Source organism: Enhydra lutris, unplaced genomic scaffold (assembly GCF_002288905.1).
Source record: "Enhydra lutris kenyoni isolate GAN:26980312 unplaced genomic scaffold, ASM228890v2 scaffoldscaffold1, whole genome shotgun sequence".
Classification (NCBI taxonomy): domain Eukaryota; kingdom Metazoa; phylum Chordata; class Mammalia; order Carnivora; family Mustelidae; genus Enhydra; species Enhydra lutris.
The window spans coordinates 70,670,146-70,692,842 of NW_019154085.1; the positions used below are offsets into that span (position 1 = coordinate 70,670,146).

At 37.1% G+C, this 22,697-nt stretch overlaps 1 protein-coding gene across 1 annotated transcript in view; it reads right to left on the reverse strand.

Annotated features, from left to right (window-relative positions):
* The window catches only part of LOC111141529 (corepressor interacting with RBPJ, 1), a 47,790-nt gene that overhangs the window by 22,955 nt on the left and 2,138 nt on the right, over positions 1–22,697 (reverse strand). Inside the window, exons 2-7 of the mRNA XM_022494141.1 lie at positions 18,970–19,064; positions 14,446–14,519; positions 13,012–13,022; positions 12,857–12,921; positions 12,436–12,484; positions 11,788–11,905 (exon numbers count right to left, since the gene is read on the reverse strand). Of these exons, the coding sequence (XP_022349849.1) occupies positions 11,788–11,905; positions 12,436–12,484; positions 12,857–12,921; positions 13,012–13,022; positions 14,446–14,519; positions 18,970–19,064 (412 nt within the window). The remainder of the gene's footprint in view (positions 1–11,787; positions 11,906–12,435; positions 12,485–12,856; positions 12,922–13,011; positions 13,023–14,445; positions 14,520–18,969; positions 19,065–22,697) is intronic.

Here is a 22,697-nt window from a genome sequence, read left to right on the forward strand (position 1 = left end):
AAAGTTTTTTAAACAAACAAAAATTGAGGAATTTGTCACCAGCAGACCTGCCTTGCAAGAAAGATTAAAACCTGTTCTTCAGAGAGAAGGAAAAGGACACAGATCAGAAATTGGGATCTACATAAAGAAAGAGCATTTGAAAATAAAAGATAAAATATTTTTTCTTATTTTTTTTTAAAACATTTTATTTATTCATTTGACAGAGAGAGACACAGTGAGAGAGGGAACACAAGCAGGGTAAGTGGGAGAGGGAGAAGCAGGCTTCCCGCCGAGCAGGGAGCCCAATGCAGGGCTGGATTCCAGGACACCAGAATCATGACCCGAGGTAAAGACAGATGCTTAACGACTGAGCCACCCAGGCACCCCTATTTTTTCTTATTTTTAACTGATATAATATGTTGTTTGAAATGATAATAGCAATAATATAGTAGGAGATTATAGCTTATAAATGAAAGTATGACAGCAATGTTAAAAGGAACAGAAAAAAGGAATTGTATTATATAACAGGAGCTGGTTTACTCTGTTACAAAGTACTGGTACCACTTGCAAAGTGGTACAGCGCTATCTCAAAGTCAACTTAAATTAGTTGTATATGCATACTGCAAATTCTAGAGCAACCACTAAAATAAAATAAAATAAGTACAGGGGCTCCTGGGTAAGTTCAGTCAGTTAAGTGCATGCCTCCAGCTCAGGTCCTGGATCAAACCCTGCACTGGGATCCTGGCTCAGTAGGGACCCTGCTTCTCCTTCTCCCCCTGCTCCTGCTCTCTCTCTCTCCCCTTTTCTCAAATAAATAAATAAATAAATAAATAAATAAAATTAAAAAAAAAATAAGCACAACTGATATGTTGAGAGGAGAGAAAATGGAATCATATAAAATTATCAAGCCAAAGAAAGCAGAAAAAGAGCAGAAGAGGGTGCCTCGGTGGCTCAGTTGGTTAAGTGACTGCCTTCGGCTCAGGTCATGATCCTGGAGTCCTGGGAACGAGACCCGTGTCGGGCTCCCTGCTCAGCGGGGAGTCTGCTTCTCCCTCTAACCCTCTCCCCTCTCATGCTGTCTCTCTCACTCTCTCTCAAGTAAATAAATAAAATCTTAAAAAAAAGAGAGAGAACAAAAAAATAAAAGAAGGAACAAGGGCAACAAATAGAAAATAATTATAAATAAAATACATCTTAATCCAATTATGTCAGTAAGAAATATAATATTACCTACGTAAGACCCAACTATATGTTGTCTACAACACACCCATGTTTTTTTTTTGTGTGTGTGTGTTTTAAAGTAATTTTCTAAGGGCGCCTGGGTTGAAGCCTCTGCCTTCAGCTCAGGTCATGATCCCAGGGTTCTGGGATTGAGACCCCCCATCAGGCTCTCTGCTCGACAGGGAGCCTGCTTTCCCCCTCTTTCTGCCTACTTGTGATCTCTGTCTGTTAAATAAATAAATAAAATCTTAAAAAAAAAAAAAAAGGTAGTTTTCTATGCCCAGTGTTGTGTTTGAACTCACGGTCCTGAGAAAGAGTCACACGCTCTACTGACTGAGGCAGTCAGGCATCCCAACAAACCTCCTTTAAATATAAAGGGGCGCCTGGGTGGCTCAGTCAATTGACGGTCTGCCTTCAGCTCTGGTCATGATCCCAGGTTCCTCGGATTGAGCCCTGCATCAGGCTCCCTGCTCAGCAGAGAGCCTCCTTCTCCCTCTCCCTGTGCCGCTCTCCCTGCTTCTGCTTGCTCACTTTCTGTCAAATACATAAAAAATAAAATCTTTAAAATGTATGTGTGTATGAAACGTTTTTAGAAACAGACAAATCCACTATTATAGTTGGAGACTTCAATGCCCCTCTATCAGAAGTGGACAGATCCAGTGGACAAAAAAAAAATCAGGATATAGCTGAATTGAACAGCACCTATCCTTCAAATGGATTCAGTTGACATCTATAGAATATCTTACCCAACAATAGCAGAATACACATTCTTCTCAAGCTCACAGGGAACATTCAGCAAGACAGACCTCATTCTGGGTTATCTAACATAACTTAACATATGTAAAAGAATAGAGGTCATACAAACAATCCTCTTAGACCAAATGGAATTAAACTAGAAATAACAGAAAGTAAGTCAGAAAATCCCAATGTATTTGGAGATCAAACAACACACTTCTAAAGAACATATGGGTTGAGGAAGTCTCAGGGGAAATTTTATTTTACTTTTTTAAAGATTTTATTTATTTATTTGACACAGAAACAGAAACAGCAAGAGAGGGAATATAAGCAGGAGGAGTGGAAGGAGAAGCAGGCTTCCCGCTGAGCAGGGAGCCCAATGTGGGGCTCAATCCCAGGACCCCGGGATCATGACCTGAGCTGAAGGCAGACACTTAATGACTAAGCCATCCAGGCGCCCCTCAAGAGAAACTTTAAAATATTGTAACTAAATGAAAATACAACTGCTGAGTAATAAAAAACCTTGGTTGGACTTTGTCCCCAGCTGCTGGGTGGGAGGCTCTAAATCCTTGACTTTGTGTGTGTGTGTGTGTGTGTGTGTGTGTGTGTGTGTGTGTGCATGAATGCAAGTGAGGGGGTGGCAGAAGGGGAAGGAGAGGGACAAGCAAACTCCACGCTGAGCACAGAGCCTGACATCGGGCTCAATATCATAACCCTGAGATCATGACCTGAGCTGAAACCAAGAGTCGGACACTTAACTGACTGAGCCACCTGGGCGCCCCAGGTTGCATTTTAATTTTATTGTTTCCTTCACTGTGCAGAAGTTTTTACCTCTATGAAGTCCCAAAATTTCATGTATGCTTTTGTTTCCCATGCCTCCAGAGATGTGTCTAGTAAGATGTTGCTATGGCCAGGTCAAAAAGGTTGCTGCCTGTGTTCTCCTCTAGGATTTGCATGTTGTCCTGTCCACATTTAGGTCTTCCATCCATTTCAAATTTATTTTTGTGTATGATGTAAGAAAGTGGTCCAGTTTAATTCTTTTGCATGTAGCTGTCCAGTTTTCACAAAGCCACGTGTTGAAGAGATTGTCTTTTTTTCCACTGGATATTCTTTCCTGCTTTGTTGAAGATTAGTTGATACAGCTGTGGATCCATTTCTGGGTTTTCTACTGTGTTCCACTAATCTATGGGTCTGTTTTTGTGCCAGTACCATACTGTCTTGACCACTACAGCTTTGTAATATAGTTTGAAGTACGGAATTGTGATGCATCCAGCTTTGCTTTTCTTTTTCAAGACTGATATGGCTATTTGGGGTCTTTTCTGGATCAATACAAATTTTAGGACTGTTTATTCTAGCTGTGTGAAAAATGCTGATGGTATTTTCATAGGGATTACATTAAATGTGTAGACTGCTTTGGGTAGTACAGACATATTAACATATTTGTTCTTTTAATCCATGAGCATGGAATGTCTTTCCATTTCTTTGTGTCATCTTCAATTTCTTTCATAAGTGTTCTATAGTTTTCAGAGTACAGATCTTTTACCTCTTTGGTAAGATTATTTCTGAGGTATCTTATAGAACCTTGAAATTTCCTGAGTGACTGGAGTGTCTGTTATTCATGATGGGACCTTGTAGCTTATATTAATGAGGTGACTCATGGTAAATGCCTAAATAGGTTATGTTAAGGAGATGAGTCAGGACAGGGCTGGCCACACCAGAAAGACCAACCATGTAGAGCGTCAGGGCTTTGAGCCGCGGGACATTAGCCTGACATCTGGAGAACGGAGAGAAACTAGGTAGGAGTTCAGCTATATAGCCAGTAAGTTAATCAATCCAGACTATGTAAATAAGCCCTAATAAAAGCTGTGGCTTAGTTGACCTTCCCTAGTTAACAATACTCTGTGCATAATTGATGTGCAAGGAAGGTGACATGCCTAGACTCCATGGGAAAAGGACCCTGGACGTTAAGGGTTTGGGATGGTGGGCAGAAGAAAGGCAATTTTAATTGTGTAAGTGTGAAATTTAAAGGCAAAGAAAATGATACTAAATCTACCTTCTTTATTACATATTGTATGATTTCATTTATATGAAATATCTAGAATAGGCAATTTACAAAAAAAAAGTAGGAAGTAGATTAGTGTCTGCCCAGGGGTTGGGGAGAATAGAAGCTAGAAGGTGAAGGGCTGAGAGGTTTCCCTTTGGGGTAATGAAAATATTCTAAATTATGGTGATGGATGTACAACTCTTGTAAGTACATGAATTCAGACCACTGAATTGTAATTTTAAGGTATGAACTATATGGTATGTAAATTTTAACCCAATAAAGCTGCTAAAAACACAGCTGATCAAGAAAATGAAGATAGGCAACAGACTGGGAAAAATGTGCAGGAGACACATCTGGAAAAAGACTATTATCTAAAATACAAAGAACTCTTAAAACTCAGCACTAAAAACAACCTACTTTAAAAAATGGGCCAAAGGCCTTAACAGACACCTCACCAAGGATATATATAGATGGCAAATAAGCATATGAAAAAAATGTGATGCATCATATGTCATCAGGGAAATGCAAAGTAAAACAAGATACTACTGCACACCCATTAAAATGGCCAAAAATTCCTAACATTGACAATGATAAATGCTGGTAAGGATGTAGGTAACAAGAACTTTCATTCATTGCTGATGGAACTGTAAAAATGCTGTGGCTACTTTAGATGACAGTTTGGTGGTTTCTTATAGAACTAAACATACTTTTGGGTGCCTGAGTGGCTCAGTCATTAAGCCTCTGCCTTTGGCTCAGGTCATGATCCCGGAGTCCTGGGATAGAGCTCTGCATCCGGGTCCTTGTTGAGTCTGCTTCTCCCTATCCCATTCCCCCTGCCTGTGTTCCTGTCTCAGTGTCTCTCTGTCAAATAAATAAAATCTTAAAAAAAAAAAAATCAAAACAAACTAAACATACTCTTACCACACTATCCAGCAATCATGCTCCTTGGTGTTTACCCAAAGGAGCTGAAAACTTATGACCACACAAAAACCTGCACATGGGTGTTTAAAGCAGCCTTATTCATAACTGCCAAAACTCGGAAGCAACCAAGATGTCTATTAGATCAATAAACTGTGGTACATCCAGATAATGAAGTATTATTTAGCACTGAAAAGAAATGAGCTATAAAGTCATGAGGAGGAAACTTCAGTGCATATTACTAAGTGAAAGAAGCCAATCTGAAAAGGCTACATACTGTAAGGTTCCAACTACATGATCTTTAGGAAAAGGTTAAAACTATGGAGACGGTATAAAGTTAGTGGCTGTCAGAGACTAGAAGGAAATGAGGGATGAAGAGGCAGAGCACAATTTCTAGGACAGTGACACTACTCTGTATGATACCATAATAGTGGAAACATATTATACCTTTGTTCAAACCTACAGAATGTACAATGCTGAGCAAGTCCTAATGTAAACTATGGATTTTGGGAGATAATAATGTGTCAGTGTAGGCTATCAGTTATAATAAATGTGGGGCACCTGGCTGACTCAGTGCAGAGGAGCACACCAACTCTTGATCACTGGGTTCTAAGTTCGAGCCCCATGTTGGGTATAAAGATTACTTAAAAATATTAAAAAATTCTAACAAATATACCACTCTTGTAGAGGACAGTGATAATAGGAGAGGCCATACATTTGTGGGGGCAGGGTGCTATGGGAAATTTCTGTACTTTCCTCTCCATTTTGCTCCAAACCTAAAACAACTTTATAAGAATAATGTCTATTAAGAGAAAGCACAAAAAAACAAAACAAAAAGATTAACTAGGAGGCACACATGTAACTGTTAAATCTATTAAGAAAGCAAAAAACAGTGTGCCTTGGTGGCTCAGTTGGTTAAGCAACTGCCTTTGGCTCAGGTCATGATCCTGGAGTCCTGGGACAGAGTCCCACATCTGGCTCCTTGCTCCATGGGGAACCTGCTTCTCCCTCTGACCTCGCCCCTCTCGTACTCTCTCTGTCTCAAATAAATAAAATAAATCTTAAAATACCCTTCTTACTTTAAAACCCCCCACTGTGGATTTTTAAAAAATGTTTAATTTCAGTTTATACTATAAACGTGAGACAGACGGCAAGAGTCAATGATAAGAATAAGGGCCAAAGAGTATGGGTAAGAGGTGGGCAGGCCATTTAATTATACCGTAATATAAAAATATTTTATAAAAATTCAGTCACCACTGAAGCTTTAAAGTTTTATGGGTAATTCTGATGTATTTAGAATACATGGAAACTTACAAAGTTAAGATGATCTTATCGGTAGAAAAGATATTCTAAACCAGCTTAGCCAAAAGAAGCATTTTGATTGCCTAATTTAACTTTGTAAAGGAGAAGTAAATCTTATAGCTGGTCTCTGTAAACCTCACAGCTGGAACATTCTAACAGCACCTTGCAGTTTCCAGTGATCAAAGTAAGTTACTTTATATACTAAACTAAGAATTTCATAATAGAAATAATGCAACACCAGGGGGTGCGGTTATCATGAAATAATTACACTCCTGGGAGATTACAGGCACAAGGCTGTACCCCAGGGGTGTGATTATCCCATGATAACCACATCCACTGAAATTGCATTATTGCAAAAATAATCTCTATTCACTGGTGAGACATTATTCAATAGGTGATTTTTTAAAATGAAAAGATTTTTCAGCTTGAATCAGTAAGTGGATTAGGAAATTGGCCAGTTTATTTCTCATTGCATTCAATTCGGAATACAACATCATTATTACTTGCTTTCCTATTTGATACAGTAGAATTTTTTTATTTTGTTTTTGAGAAACCTTTAAGAGTTTCTCCTAATGTTAGTTAAGTGGCTCTGGTAAATTCAGGCCAAACTTCAAACATATTAACTGAGCAATAAAATTTTAAATAACTTACTTCTATGTATACAAATTTTAATTTTTCTAAAATGATATTCACTTAAAAATTACAAATGTACAACCAATGTTAATATATCGGTCTATTTCCTGTCATTTTTCTACAAGTACATGTCTATATGTCTACCTAAAGACAGTAAGAGAAACATGAATGGAATCCATGTAGCTACTTTGTTTTATAATGATCTTTTTACCTGACCAAATGTTTTCAGTAACATCCATATCGTTAGGAAATCTTATTATCATATCAATTGTTCTTACATATAGCTGAAGATGATGGTTTTCAACCTTGACAGTGCATCAGAAATAGATCATTAACTTTCATCATCTTCTGCGGTATCACAGATGGTGAAAGTTACTGATCTATTTTTACCATAATTTTATCACAGAGTTCAGTGCTTTGAGATAGTCTCAGATGAGTAAGATAAAGGATTTTAGAAATTAAAAAATACCCTGTGTGTTTACCAGTATTTGTTCTCACACATATGTCAGTTTTTTTTGTTTTTTTTTTTTTTTTAAAGATTTTATTTATTTATTTGACAGAGAGAGATCACAAGCAGGCAGAGAGGCAGGCAGAGAGAGAGGAGGAAGCAGGCTCCCTGCCGAGCAGAGAGCCCGATGCGGGGCTCGATCCCAGGACCCTGAGATCATGACCTGAGCCGAAGGCAGCGGCTTAACCCACTGAGCCACCCAGGCGCCCCACACATATGTCAGTTTTAAAGGGAAAATGGAAATGGAAATTTTCCTAATGCCTTCTTCTATAAAGAGTGAGGCAAAGAATTAACTCAGACTGCTAGTTATTTCTCATCATGAATATATCACTTACAAAACACCAGTATCTCTTTGCTTTATTTAGCTGTTCCAACTATTCTGGAAATAAATTTAATATAGGAGTATAAAGGAAAACATTAGCCTTCTGAAGGATATCACAAAATATTCAATGTCTGTAAAGCCTTAATTTTAAGTTTCTTTCCCAATTTTAATCACACATTTTAACATAAAAGTAAAAGAAAGTCACTTGTAATTTCACCAAATCATTAAACTATTTTCATTCTTCAATGTTTCCTTCTAGTCCTAATGTATATGCATATAGTTTTATATTATCAAAATCTTAATGTAGATTCAATTAGTATTCCTTAATTCACTAAATATATCGACAGTTTATTTTGCATTCCCCTAGTGCTGGATATTTAGTTTGTAAGAATGAAAACTTAGAAATGATGCTGAAATGAACATTTCCCTTAAAATCAAAATAAGGATTTTCATCACATTACCATCTTTTCTTCTCCACTGTACTATCCCACTTCCAGAAACAACACATACCACACCACACAGGATATTCTATGACATCATTTTTGCCTAAACCTGTTTTCCTAAATTTTCAGATCATCATCTTTCAGGGGTGAGAGTCTCAGACTCCTCTCAAGACTATGATTCAATAGGAACTTGGGAACCAGTATTTATCTTTAACAAAAAAAAAAAAACAAAGAAATTTTTAAAAGAGAGCATGCGCAAGCAAGCCAGGGATGCCGAAGGGGTGGGGGTGGGGCAGAGAGAGAGGGCAGACTCCCTGCTGAGCGCAGAGCCTGGGGCAGGCAAGGCTCAACCTCACAATCCTGAGATCATGACCTGAGCCAAAATCACAACTTAAATTCTTAACGAACTGAGCAACCCAGGAGCTCCCCCTTATCACTTCCTTATAAATTCCTGGAAGCTGAATTCCTAGGTAAAAGGATAAGAGTTTTTTTTAAGATTTTACTTATTTGATAGAGAGAGAGACCGCGAGAGAGAGACAGACAGCGAGTGAGGGAACACAAGCAGGGTGAGTGGGAGAGGGAGAAGCAGGGAGCCCAATGTGGGGCTTGATCCCAGGACCCTGGGATCATGACCTGAGCTGAAGGCAGATGCTTAACGAATGACCCAACAGGCACTGCAGGATATGAACGTTTTTAAGGCTTTTGATACATATCATCAAATGACTCTTTAAAAAGGCTATTCCAATTTATCAACAGTGGATTAAAATGTTAATTTTACCACACTTGCTTCAACATTGGATGTATCTTCATCTAAATCTCTGCCAAATTTGGTAGGCAAGAAGATAGTGTATTGTTTTAGTTTTCATTTCTTTGGTTATCTGACAGAGAAAGAGCACAAGCAGGGGGAGCAGCAGGAGGAGGAGGAGAAGCAGGGAGGCTGACATGGGAGTCAATTACAGGACCCTTGAGATCATGACCTGAGCCGAAGGCATATGCTTAACCAACTGAGCCACCCAGGCACCCCTATTTCTTTGGTTATTAATGCTGCTGAAAATGTCCTCATAGGTTTAATGGCCATTTGGAGCCCTCCTTTTCTGAGCTACCTATATTTATGTCTTGCTCTTTTGCGTTTATAGGTTCACCTTTTTCATGTTGACTAGAAAAAACATTTTATATATTAGTAATATCGACTATAGTATTTCACTGAAGTTAGTATTTATTTTATCCTCTACCACTCCACTGCTCAATTCATTTAGATACAGAGAAATAGTCACCAATTTGTACATATCTCAAGCTTGGTTACAAATACATTAAGACTTACTAGAAGCCAAAAAATACAGCTTTTTTCTATTTGGTTCACTTTATTTTGAAAAGGTTTATTTGACTAAAGAACAGTACTACAGTATAACCCCAACATAAGTGGGCTCCAAAAACTTTGTAAAACTTTGTAAAATGAATGATTAAAGTTTATGAATGTAAATGGACGGTGGAAAAGAGCTAATAAACAGCTTTGATGTACCTGAAAGTCACCATTTCTAATACTTTTTTTTTTTTTTTTTTTTTTAAGATTTTGTATGTGTGAGAGAGACAGAGACAGAGCATAAGCAGGGGGAGGAGCAGATGGAGAGGGAGAAGCAGGCTCCCCAGTGAGCAGGGAGAGCCCGATGTGGGGCTCAATCCCAGGCGCCCAGGATCATGACCTGAGCAGAAAGCAGACACTTAACCGATTAAGCCACCCAGGCGCCCCTCACCATTTCCAATACTCTTAAAAATAGGTTAACAGCACAAGTTCTTCTGGTTGCTGTTACAGACTGTCTAATACAGAATCAAGACAAAGCAGGTCTACTGATTACTAGTCTGGAGTCTATCCTACTCATTCTCTCAGAAGTAGGATCAAAGTGAAATGAAGCTGGGGACAAAGACAGCCATTACCACTGTGTCTGCCCCTAGACAATACAGGAGCCACAGAGTTGTAAGGGCACCATAAGGCTGGAGTGAAGGAAAAATAAGAAAGATGCAACCCCTTCCAGAAAACATATATACTTTTCAGAGACAACATCAGATTCCTATGACTACTAAAATTAGTAGTCAGGTTCTTTTACGTATGACCTAGTTTACCCCCATGTTCTTTGGGGCTTTACTTCTTTTGGGACCTCTCTCTCTTCTTTCACCAGTTGAGTGGGGGAAGGGGAGGAGGGAACAGCAGTATGTGGATTTTAAGAGTACCTGCACTGTGGAATCAGTATGATATTCTTTTGTCAGAGACTGCCAGGTACAGACCAACATTCTCTCACCACTGAGCAAATAGTTTCCCTCTAGGTAAAATGTGATTTCTAAACCTTCTTTAGAGCAGTAAGGATTAAAACAAAAAATCTACTGTAATATTCTGTGTACTTCTCTACCCGTTCTAATATGCATAACATCATAAAAGAAACAGTGTCAAGCAGCTCCTTGGTGGATCAGTCAGTTGAGTCTCCAACTATTGGCCTCAACTCAGATCTTGATCTCAGGGTTGTGAATTCAAGCCCTGCACTGGGCTCCACAATGGGCGTGGAGCCTACTTAAAAAAAATAAAAAATAATAAAAACATAAAAAATGAAAAAAAAAACAAAAACCCAATGTCAAACTTGACAATGGATCAAATTCCTAAACTCTTAATATGGGCACTGGCATCCTGAATCCTAAAGCCTGCCCCTGGCTTGCTGGAAGGGAGCAGGATCTCTTGTAAGAGAACAGAAGCTGAAGGTCTTATGCTGATTGACAGTGAACCTTGTGCTTAAAGGTGGTAGTGAAAGCCTGAGAGTCCAAAAAAGTGCATCAGAGGGCTGGGGAAGTGACAGGATAGGCCTTCACGCCCAGAGCATCTACTTCAGTACAGCAGCTCTGCCTCTGCTCTGTCTATATACTGGGGTTTCATGTAAGACAGCATTTTAGGAAAGGTTCTACAGCTTCTTAAATAACGCTGAAAAACCTCTTGAGTTATACTATCAACCTTATTTTAAGATGAGTTGAAGCTCATAAAAGTGAAGTAATTTAAGATTACAGAGTTAAGCAGGTTATTTTTAATTTATTATGACTTAAAGTTGGATTGGTGTGGTTGTTTCAATAATATACTAATAAAGCACTGATAAATTTAAAACTTCTCAGCTTCAATATCTGAGAACTCAAATGAGCCAAACCAAATTAGACAAATATTTTTAAGTTGGCAATAATATGCAGGAAGGTAAATAACTATCAAGTAAAACTCAATTTTAAAGTATTTAACATCTTTTTAAACTCAGTTTTGATTTTATCTCTGAACTAAAATGATGTAATTGCTGAGTCTTCTAGTCAGCCTACACTTACAATTCTGGAGGACATGAATATGAGAAATAACCATCTCTTCCTTCTATTTTTAGGTTACTAACTTAATGAACTATGCTTAGTATATCTCTTACCTTTAAAATCAAGTTTATAGGGCCCTGGGCTAGAAAAATTAAATTCTAACAGCATTTCAAATTCAAAATATATTATCAGAGTTTCCCACTGACTATCATATTTTGGGTACATGACTTAGTCCAGAAAAAAAAAAAAAAACCAACAAAGGAAAACAATACCCAGAGAGATTAAGAAAAATGTTATCTTTCCTTGTTTGTCCTTGGTACAAATTCTAAAACAAACATAATTCATGTCTAGTGCTTACCTGAGCCATCAGTGGGAACTGAACTTGCATTGATTCCAGAAAGACCAAACAGAGGACATTCTCGATCTGTGTTGACATGACCCCATTTGTGACATTTAATGCACCTAACGTTTCGAACCTGAGAAATAGTGAACGTTATTTTAGTTAGTAAGATAGTAAGAATCTAACAAATGTTCAAATCCCTACTTCTTGGTAGAGTTTAAGTTAAATTACTGTCATTTTTAAAAGATTTCCAGTGAAAGACTCCATCAATATATTTGGTAATTTAACATAAATACTAAAATCTTTTAAAATTCTGCCTAAAAGCTAAGCTGAATCCTATTGCGTTCTGACTGTTACTTGGTGGCAATAAAACAATGTCATTCAGAAAGAAATGGTAAAATACCAAAAAAGAATTATGTCATGGCTTAATCTTAAATTCTCCTCTCTTTTTTTTAAAGCATTTTATTTATTTGACACAGAGAGAGAGAAAGCACAAACATTTTATCAGTCTACTACATTTAATGTTTTCTCCCCTAGTCCTTTTACTATCTGGTACAAATCAACACCACAGAGCCCTTTTCAGCTTACATACCTTTTGGACAACAGTATAAAGAAGTATTTATTAAATAAAAATTATTCTTACAAAGTAAAATATGGCTCACTTGCCTGAATACCAAAGGGCTGATCTCTGATGTTCATGTCATCTTTGGCATATCTATTAAGTAGAGAATATGTACATAGTATTAAGAACAATTTAATAAACGGCAGTTATTCTGAAAATAGTTTTACAGTTCTAAATATATTATAAAATGTGTAATTTCAATAAACACACAGACTATGAAATCTATTTAGCATTTCCAAACACCACTTACTTATTAATTGTCCAGTTTGATGATTAGTGATTTAAAAAACGGAAAACTATACAAAATTAAAGTTTATGATCAAGTAAATTAGTTGTATAAAACAAATAACATAAAATACCTTTAACATTAGTTGCCTATGCTAGTGAAGGAAAAGACAATATAAGATGGGATATTAGATAAAATTAGTGATATGTATTTCATTTTAAAAGAAAACTAGCTCTTACTTTTCCCGGGGGGCTCCTTTCTGCCATTCAAATTTGTATTCAGTCTCTCCTTCTGTTTCTTCTTTCTAAAAACATTCAGTAAGAAGTCTTTCAATTTTTCCATAAAATTACAATCTATTGCCAAGTAAATCCAAACACAGAAAATAGTACTTTACCTCTTTGTTTTCTTGATTGCGTATCAAAGATATGGGAGAAAAAAAAGGGAGCTCAAGTTAAAAACTTCAACACTAAAGTCAGCTATCATATACTATATTATGATGTCATGGTATTTAATTATAACTTGTAAGAAATTATTGGTTTGACTTTTTTCTTCTTTCACAAGATAAAATTCAAATCTCTAAAGGATAAATACAATATTGGGGCATCTGGGTGGCTCAGTGGGTTAAAGCCTCTGTCTTCGGCTCAGGTTATGAGCCAAGGGTCCTGGGATCCAGCCCCGAATCGGGCTCTCTGCTCCTTCCTACTCTCTCTCTGCCTACTTGTGATCTCTGTCTGTCAAATAAATAAATAAAATCTTTTTTAAAAAAAAAAAAGGATAAATACAATATTGAACAAGATAGTATGTAATAAGCATGCTAATTCCTAGGGTTTTTTTTTGTTTTGTCTTGTTTTTTTACTTATTTGACAGAGACACAGCAAGAGAGGGAACACAAGAGGGGAAAGAGAGAAGCAGGCTTCCCGCTGAGCAAGGAGCCTATTGTGGAGTTTGATCCCAGGACCTGGGGATCATGACCTGAGCCAAAGATAGACAATGACTGAGCCATCCAGGTGTCCCTAATTCCTAGTTTTTAAACTTTTTTATTTTTCATTGACAGAATATTATGCTATCTATATGTATATTAAGCAGGACTAAAGATGTATACACAAATTTATAAAATAAGTGCACTTCTGTTGATGCTGACAATTTTTCCTCCTCAAAGTTCAACTCATTAAAAAAAGTCAAGTCACAAAATATTCCTAGATTAGACAATTATTTCTAATATTTATTCTATTATACTGATTTCAGTATTTTACTTTTATTTTTATTTCTTTAAAGATTTTATTTATTTGACGGAAGAGAGATCACAAGTAGGCAGAGAGGCAGGCAGAAGAAGAGGGGGAAGCAGGCTCCCCACTGAGCAGAGAGCCCAACATGGGGCTCGATCCCAGGACCCTGAGATCATGATCTGAGCCAAAGGCAGAGGTTTAACCCACTGAGTCACCCAGGCGCCCCTGATTTCAGTATTTTAAAATTGTATTTACAGAATAATAGCAACTTTAAAAGATGAAGAGCAACCTTTAGGTATGTATGTATTTATTTGAAGATTATTTATATACAAATTTATTTATTTAGAGAGAATGGAAGCAGGGAGAGGGAGAGAGAATCCCAAGCAGACTCTGTGCTAAGCACAGAGCCCCATGTGGGGCTTAATCTCATGACCCTGAGATCATGACCTGAGCCCAAATCAAGAGTTGGACACTTAACCAACCGAGCCACCCAGGAGCCCCGAAAGATGACAAACAATTTTTTTAAAAAGTCTGTCATAACAGTTCTCAATCTTTAGTTGTACAAACATCAAAGACTAAGAAAAAGGAAATGAGGCAAGTACCTTTTTTAGCTCCTGGTGGGGCCTCATACATGAAATTAAGGCCATTCTTTACACGCTCATCTCCCATAAGCAACCTAAGTGAAACAAGAAAGTTAACAATTTTACATAGGAGGAAAAAGTTACAGAATAAACATTCCTCCTCTCTCAAAACCCTAAGGAAATTAACAGAAAATATTTTTGTCAGAGATAAAGTTCCAAAACTTTACTTCACTGATTAGATTACATCTGAAGTACATGAATGGAAATTCAAACAGTGCTGCCTCTTTAGTAACTGGTTTTAATTTCTGAGACTTTCTCATTACCTGAGAGATCTTTGCCCTTCCAACAGAAAAGGGGAAAAATGCCACGGTCCCTCTCACATGCTTTTCTTAAACTCTGAAATGCTATGGAAATAATGACAGCTTTGAAATCCTATATGCCAGCACAAATTTGGAATTAAGTTAAATAGTGCCAACATTTTTTCTTAATTGTGAGGGATCAGTTTTGGAAAAATGAGTCTCTCTGGAATTTCTTTAGAAAGTCAAATCCAATTAATGCTTGTAATAAGAGTCAAAGTCAATAGAAGAATCAAATTCTTTGATGAGGCCAAAGAGGAGAGAATAGTTTAAGATACTCTACAACAGGTTAATTACTATGATGGAATCAATGTCTGCTGCACCTCAAAAAACATTTTCTTTATAGTTCTAACATTGAAGTTCCCAGTTTAGGTTCTGTTTAGAGAGATATGCCGTAATTTTAAAAAAGAAAAAAAAAAAAAGCTCTGCAATAAATTGAATGGCTGAGTTAAAGTTTTAATTCGTAAGATCCAAGTAAGTACTGATTATAAAGATGAAAGCTAAAAAGTGAATAGAATCTCCTCTTATATTTGAGAAAGGCAATCACAAAGGGTATATTACATAATTATCATTCTTCTCTTATTTCCATTGGAATTTATAAAGAACTGTTAAAAAAAAAAAGAGAGAGAAAAATGGATGACAGGATCTAGAGCCATATAATGGAATATTATTTTGCAATAAAAAGGAATGAACTACTGATACATGCTACAAAAAAGATGAACTTCAAAAACATTATACCAAGTGAAAGAAGCCAGTCACAAAAGACCATTTATATGTATGATCCCATTTATATGCCAAGTTCAGAATATGCACATCTACAGAGACAGAAAGTAAAGTAGTGGCTGCTTAGGGTTGACAGGTAGAAGGACAGGGTGTGGGAATGGGAAGTAACAGCTAATGGGTACAACATGTTCTGATATTAGATTATGGTGATGGCTCCAAAACTCTGTAAATATATATACTTAGAGCCAAAATACACTTTTAACAGATTATATATTAAATTAACACCATTTTAGAAGTTAAAATCAAGCACATGAAAAGCTCAATATCACTAGTTACTAGAGAAATATAAATTAAAACAATGAGCTATCACCTCACACTAATTAGGATGGCTATTATGAAAAAAAAAAAGGAAAATAATAAATGTTGGCAAGAACATAGAGAAAATGGAACCCTTGTGCATGACTGGTAGGAATGTAAAATGGTGCAGCTACTATGGAAGAGTTTGGTGGTTCTTTAAAAGCTAAACACAGAATTACTGTATGATCCAGCAAATCTATTCCTAAGTATATACCTAAAAGAACCGAAAACAGGGACTTGAACAGATAGATATTTGCATGCCAATGTTGACAGAAGCTTTACTCACAAAGGCAGAAGCATAAACAAAATATGGTATATACATACAATAGAATATTATTTAGCCACAAAAAGAAAAAAAGTTCTGACACATGCTATAATACAGATAAATCTTGAACACACTGTGCTAAGTGAAATAAATCAGACGCAAAGACAAATATTTTTATTCTGCTTATAAGAGGCACCTATAACAGGCAAATCCATAGAGACAGAAAGTAAAATAGTGGTTACCAGGGGTTGGATATAGGAGCTAAGCTGGCAGAGCAGTCAAAGGCCAAAACTGAAACAATCTGAGCACCAAAATAAGTAACAATAGTATTGGTTTATAACCCATTAACTAAATATCCCTGAGTCCATACTGATAGAAATAAATAATTAAATAAATAACTACATGACGGAAAGGGAAAATTCTTCTTTCCACAGGAATTCAAATTTTAAAATGTAGAGGGAATAAGAGGAATAGATTCGACCACCACAGTAGTAACTAATGCAGGCAATATCTACCAGTGAATGCTAAATTAGTGAACAAAAGTTCAAGGAAAAACAGGGTGTCTGTATAGCTTCAAATATTAAATTACAAAGAGAATAAAGTAACTCTTTTTTTTAAGATAAAGAATAACCAGGGGCGCCTGGGTGGCTCAATGGGTTAGAGCCTCTGCCTTCGGCTCAGGTCATGATTTCAGGGTCCTGGGATCGAGTCCCGCATCGGGCTCTCTGCTCAGCAGGGAGCCTGCTTCCTCCTCTCTCTCTGCCTGCCTCTTTGCCTACTTATGATCTTCCTCTATCAAATAAATAAATAATATCTTAAAAAAGAATTAAAAAAAAAAACTTAAAAAAAAAAAAAAAGAATAAACAGGGAGTGCCTGACTACTTCAGTTGGTAGAACGTGTGACTCTTGATCTCGGGGGCTTGAGTTAAAAGTCTCATGTTAGGCATGCAGCCTACTTAATTAAAATAAACAAACAAACAAACAATACAACTGAGACGAACCATGTATCACATTTTTTATAGGCCCCTACTAACAAAGAGGCCCACTGCTATTTACTGTCTTGCATGAAAGTAGGTACTAAATAATTAAGCTAACCAGATTACATAGAATTAGTGAGGAAAGTACTTCATTGAAACTGAAAATTTCTGTAATTAAAAGTACTTAATCGAAACTGAAACATTTCTGTAATTTCTCTCTTGATATATTTTGTTTATTTTAAAGATTTTATTTATTTGACAGAGAGAGACACAGTGAGAGAGGGAACACAAGCAAGGGGAGTGGGAAAGGAAGAACAGGCTTCCCATGGAGCAGGAAACCTGATGTGGGGCTCGATCCCAGGACCCTGAGATCAAGACCTGAGCCGAAGGCAGAGGCTTAACCCACTGAGCCACCCAGGCGCCCCTGTTTGTTCTTTATCTTAAAAAAAAGATAAGGCGCCCCCTGATATGCTATATTTTAAAGAGAATATTCGGTAACAGTTTAGTAGTACTTATGTTCCATATTTTGATGAAGAACAGAAATGAGCTGAAGAAAGTATGGTCTATATAACTAAAGCAGCACTATTCACTTGCTTGATTAACCAAGAGCAACCAGCATGAGTTAGACTTGGTAATATAAACATAAAATGAGGGGCGCCTGGGTGGCTCAGTCGTTAAGTATCTGCCTTTGGCTCAGGTCAAGAATCCCTGGGATCGAGCTCTACAGCAGGCTCCCTGCTTGGCAGGAGGAAGCCTGTTTCTCCCTCTCCCACTCCCCCTGCTTATGTTCTCTCTCTTGCTTGCTCTGTCAAATAAATAAATAAATAAAATCTTAAAAAAAAAAAAAACAACCATAAAATGACAACACATAAAGGGCAGATACTACGCTGGAATAAACCAATAAAGGACTCTAGCTATGATCCTGCCTTTAGCAGATCAATGACATGTAGGTCAAGTAGACACACTTCATTTTACTTCTTGAAGGTGCTCTGTGCATCCCTTCATTTCAGTGTATGCTAAAGAAATATCTCTGTAAGCAGTCTCAGTAGTTTGAGTATAGACTTTCATTGTTCTTCCAAGCTTTACCTAAGTTGGGATTTGCTTATAAACTGTATATGGAGTCACATTAACGTATTTTTTTTTAAGATTTTGTTTATTTATTTGACAGAGAGAGATCACAAGTAGGCGGAGAGGCAGGCAGAGAGAGAGGGGGAAGCAGGCTCCCCACTGAGCAGAGAGCCCAATGTGGGGCTCGATCCCAGGATCCCGAGACCATGACCTGAGCCGAAGGCAGAGACCCAACCCACTGAGCCACCCAGGGGCCCTTAACGTATGTTTTATGTGAATTATGGATATGGTTGGAAAAAGTGGCAGTGTACAGATATAAGAGTAAAGAGGGTACAGAGGAAATAGAATCCTATCACTGGGGCATTCAATTCAATAAAGCCAGTTTAATATATGATTTAATAAGTAATCATTCTCATGCAATTGATTATTCTAAAAACACTAGCATAGAAGCAAAATAAGTCAATCAGAGAATGACAATTATATGACCTCACTGATAGTGGAATTTAAGAAACAAAACAGATGATCATTGGGAAGAGAGGGAAAAATAAAACAAGACAAAATCAGAGAGTGAGACAAACCATAAGAAACTCTTAATCATTGGAAACAAACTGAGGGTTGCTGGAGAGAAGGCAAGCAACTGCGTAATACATGATGTAATAACTGGATATTATATAAGACTGATAAATCACTGAATTCTATCTCTGAAACTAATAATACATTATATGTAAATTAACTGAATTTTTAAAAAAGCCAACCACACACACACAAATAAGAACACTAGCATAGTGGAATTTCTCACCTATTATCATATGATTCTTGTTCTTTAAGATACTGTTGCATTAATTCTTCTTGTTTCTTCTTATCATATGATATTTTCTGTTCTGCCATCCATACCTAAATTAATGAAGTAAAAAATTTAAGTTAAATAGAAAGTTTGCTTTTTTTCATAATAAAATATAAAATGCTATCATATATAGCTTACAACATAACCCATTTTGGCCATAACTACATCACCACAAAATAACAGCTAAAAAATCTGATTTGTGCCTTGATACAGGTCCTTAAATCTAGTCATTCAAAACAGCTAAACTTGCAGGCAAAAATATCAAACTTAAGAACCACTTTGAGCACCTGTTGTACAAAAGCTTCTTGAGTCTTATCTCAGAAAAGATAAGTCTGAGTTTATCTCAGAAAAGAGAATGACCGTTTCTCTATATGGAACATGTCTAGTCTAGGGCACAACCAGTAGGAATAACTAATGCCCACAAATGTCAATGGGTAACACAGACACTCCAAAAGAGGAGAAATGGAGGATAAGGAAAAGAAAAAAAAAAAAGAAATTGAAAGGCAGTTGTAGAAAAAAGGGAAGAGACAAGAGAGGAAACAGAGATAACACAGAGATGCATCAAATGTCTTGGAGTTGCTCAAAGGCACCAAACCACAGGATGAATGTGTCCCTATGTGAAATCCTCAAAATCATAAAAGTGGTGGAGGTAAAAAGCCCACACAGCTTAGGGGAAGATACTTATTCAGGTTCCAATGCCTTCCCACTGCTTTTAGAGTGAAGTGAAGGACACAGTATCTCACAACCATTCAATGTAAACAGCAAGTCAAAACTTTTTCTCAAATATGCTGAGTTTTAAGAACGTAAATTGGAGGACAAATACTTACACTGATAAAATTATAATTATTAACTGTGGGGGCAGATAGGTGTGGCGAGGAGGGTGTAGGACAAGACTGCCATTGCTCAATTTTAGAAGCAAAACAGGGGTAGTTACCAGTATTTGAGTAGTGATGAAATAGGAAGGTTCTAAGGGGACACTGTTTGAGATGTGGACAAGAAGGAATTCATATGGAAATAAAAGCAAAAACAGAAATGAAAAAGAATTCTTCAGGGACAGCATATACCAGAAATTTCTTTTGGTGTAAGTTTCCTGAAAGTTTCTTCCACTGACTTCATACTTACCAACGTAATGTTAGAGTACAAAAAAACCCTACACTTGGGATAAGCAGTAAAAAGCACATCTGGAATATTCACCATAGCTCAAAGTGAAAACAGCTGCAACAAAGACATGCAGGGTTTCACTGCCTAGTAGAGTAACAGATTAATAATAACGTTCAAATGAATAACATACTATTTCTAACAAAATAAGTACCATTTATTTAAAGCTCTAGGCTTTACAAAGTTATTTTACTAATCTCAATACATATCGAGTACCATGGACTGGAATAAAAATAAAACACACTTTTGCCTTCAAAATGCTCTGAATCTGGTAACAAAAAAATCATATAGCTTTTCTGTATGTTCAAGCTATTTCATAATAAGAAGAATGAATTGTGTAAATAATAATAAAGTTTGATATCAGGATAAGAGAAATATGCATAAGATAAATAGAACATGATAGTGATTAGAGGACAGGAGGAAGTCTGGTATAATGGAATACTTTATGGCAAGTCTTGGTTTTTAGAAGTTAAATTTTTTAAAAGATTTATTTATTTATTTTAGAGAGAAAGAGAGTACTCTCACAAGAGTGGGGGATGAGAGACTCTGAAGCAGACTCCCCAATGGGCACGGAGCCTGACAAGAAGTTCCATCTCACCACCCTGAAATCATGACCTGAGCTGAAACCAAGAGTCAGACACTCAACCAACTAAGCCACCCAGGCACCCCTAGAGGTTAATTTTTAAAAAAATTATTTATTTGACAGAGAGATCACAAGTAGGTAGAGAGGCAGGCAGAGACAGGGGGGGAAACAGGCTCCCTGCTGAGCACAGAGCCCACAGGGGGCTCAATCCCAGAACCCTGAGACCATGACCCGAGCCAAAGGCAGTGGCCCAACCCACTGAGGCACCCAAGCACCCCTAGAGGTTAGTTTTTAAATTAAGTAACTACGTTTGCAGGTAGCCAAGGTTACCGTTTCTTTTCTTTCTTTTTTTTTTTTTAAGATTTTATTTGACAGAGAGAGACAGAGCAAGAGAGGGAACACAAGTAGGGGGAGTGGGAGAGGGAGAAGCAGGCTGCCTGCTGAACAGGGAACCCAATGCGGGGCTCGATCCTACGTCATGACCTGAGCCGAAGGCAGATGCTTATGACTGAGCCATCCAGGTGCCCCAAGGTTATCATTTTTTACATATCTTTCCAAAGATGTTCTAATGCATATATAAATAAAATTATCCGAGATCAGTAAATAAAAGCTTTCCTGGTGTTGGGGGGAGGAGGCACTGAATATCATTCTACTATGGAGTTATCCCATCATTTATTTAACTAGTCTCCTGCTGTACTGATGGGCATTAAGAAATTTCCAATCTTTTGCTTAAACTCTGCTTCAACAAATAACCCCATATATAAGTAACTTCATACATGTTAAGCACGGTTTTGAAGAGGATCAAAATTCCGCCAAGGAAAAAACAGGGTAAGATATTATCAGTAGAGGGAACAACTCAGACAAAATCCCAAACATGTAAAATAGGAATTAAGTAGTTTGGTATTGCTGGAGTATAAAATCTGAGGAAGGATAGCCACAGGTAATGAAGAAGGAAAAATAAATTCAAGTCAGATAACTAAGTCTTAATCCTGTAGTATTTTAACAAGGAGCCAAAAGAGATAAGATTTGTGCTTTAAAAAGACCACTCAGGGGTGCCTGGGTGGCTCAGTCGTTAAGTGTTTGCCTGCAGTTCAGGTCATGATCCCAGGGTCCTGGGACTGAGCCCCACATCACGCTCCCTGCTCAACAGGAAACCTGCTTCTCCCTCTATAAATAAATAAATAAATAAATAAAGTCTTAAAAAATAAAAAAGACCACTCTATGGAAACAACCCAAATATTCATCAACTGATGAATGGATAAATAAAATGTGCTATATCCATACAATGGAATTATCCAGCAATAAAAAGGAATACAATACCAATATGTTCTACAACATGGATGAGCTTTTAAAACATTATACTAAGAAAGAGAAATGATTCATAAAAGGCCACATATTGCATGATTCCATTTACAGGAAACATCTAGAATAGGCAAACCTACAGAAACAGAAAGCAAGTTCATGGTTACCTAGGGAGGGGGAGCACGGGAGGTTAAGGACAAATGGAGAGAGACTACTAACAGATAACAGGTTTTTTGGGGAGGTGATGAAAATGTTCTAAAATTGTGGTGGGGACTGCACAAGTCTGAGAATATACTGAAAACCACTGAATAGTACACTTTTTAAGTGAATGATTATATGGTATGTGAATTATATCTCAATAAAACTGTCAAATTAAAAAAATACTATTCTGATGGCTATGTAGAGAATGGGGTCAAGACTGGAACAACAACAAAAAATCCGTTAGGAAATTTAACAGTCTAGGCGGAAGATGATGAGGGTCTAAGCTATGAAATAGGCAGTAGTGACAATGAGGAGAGATGAATTCAACAGATATTTGGAAGGTAAGACAAACAATTTATTAGCTACCTAGATATGGAATCTTGAATTTCTGGCTTTGGTGTCAGGATGAAGGATTGTGTTCCTACCTCTACTTCTTACT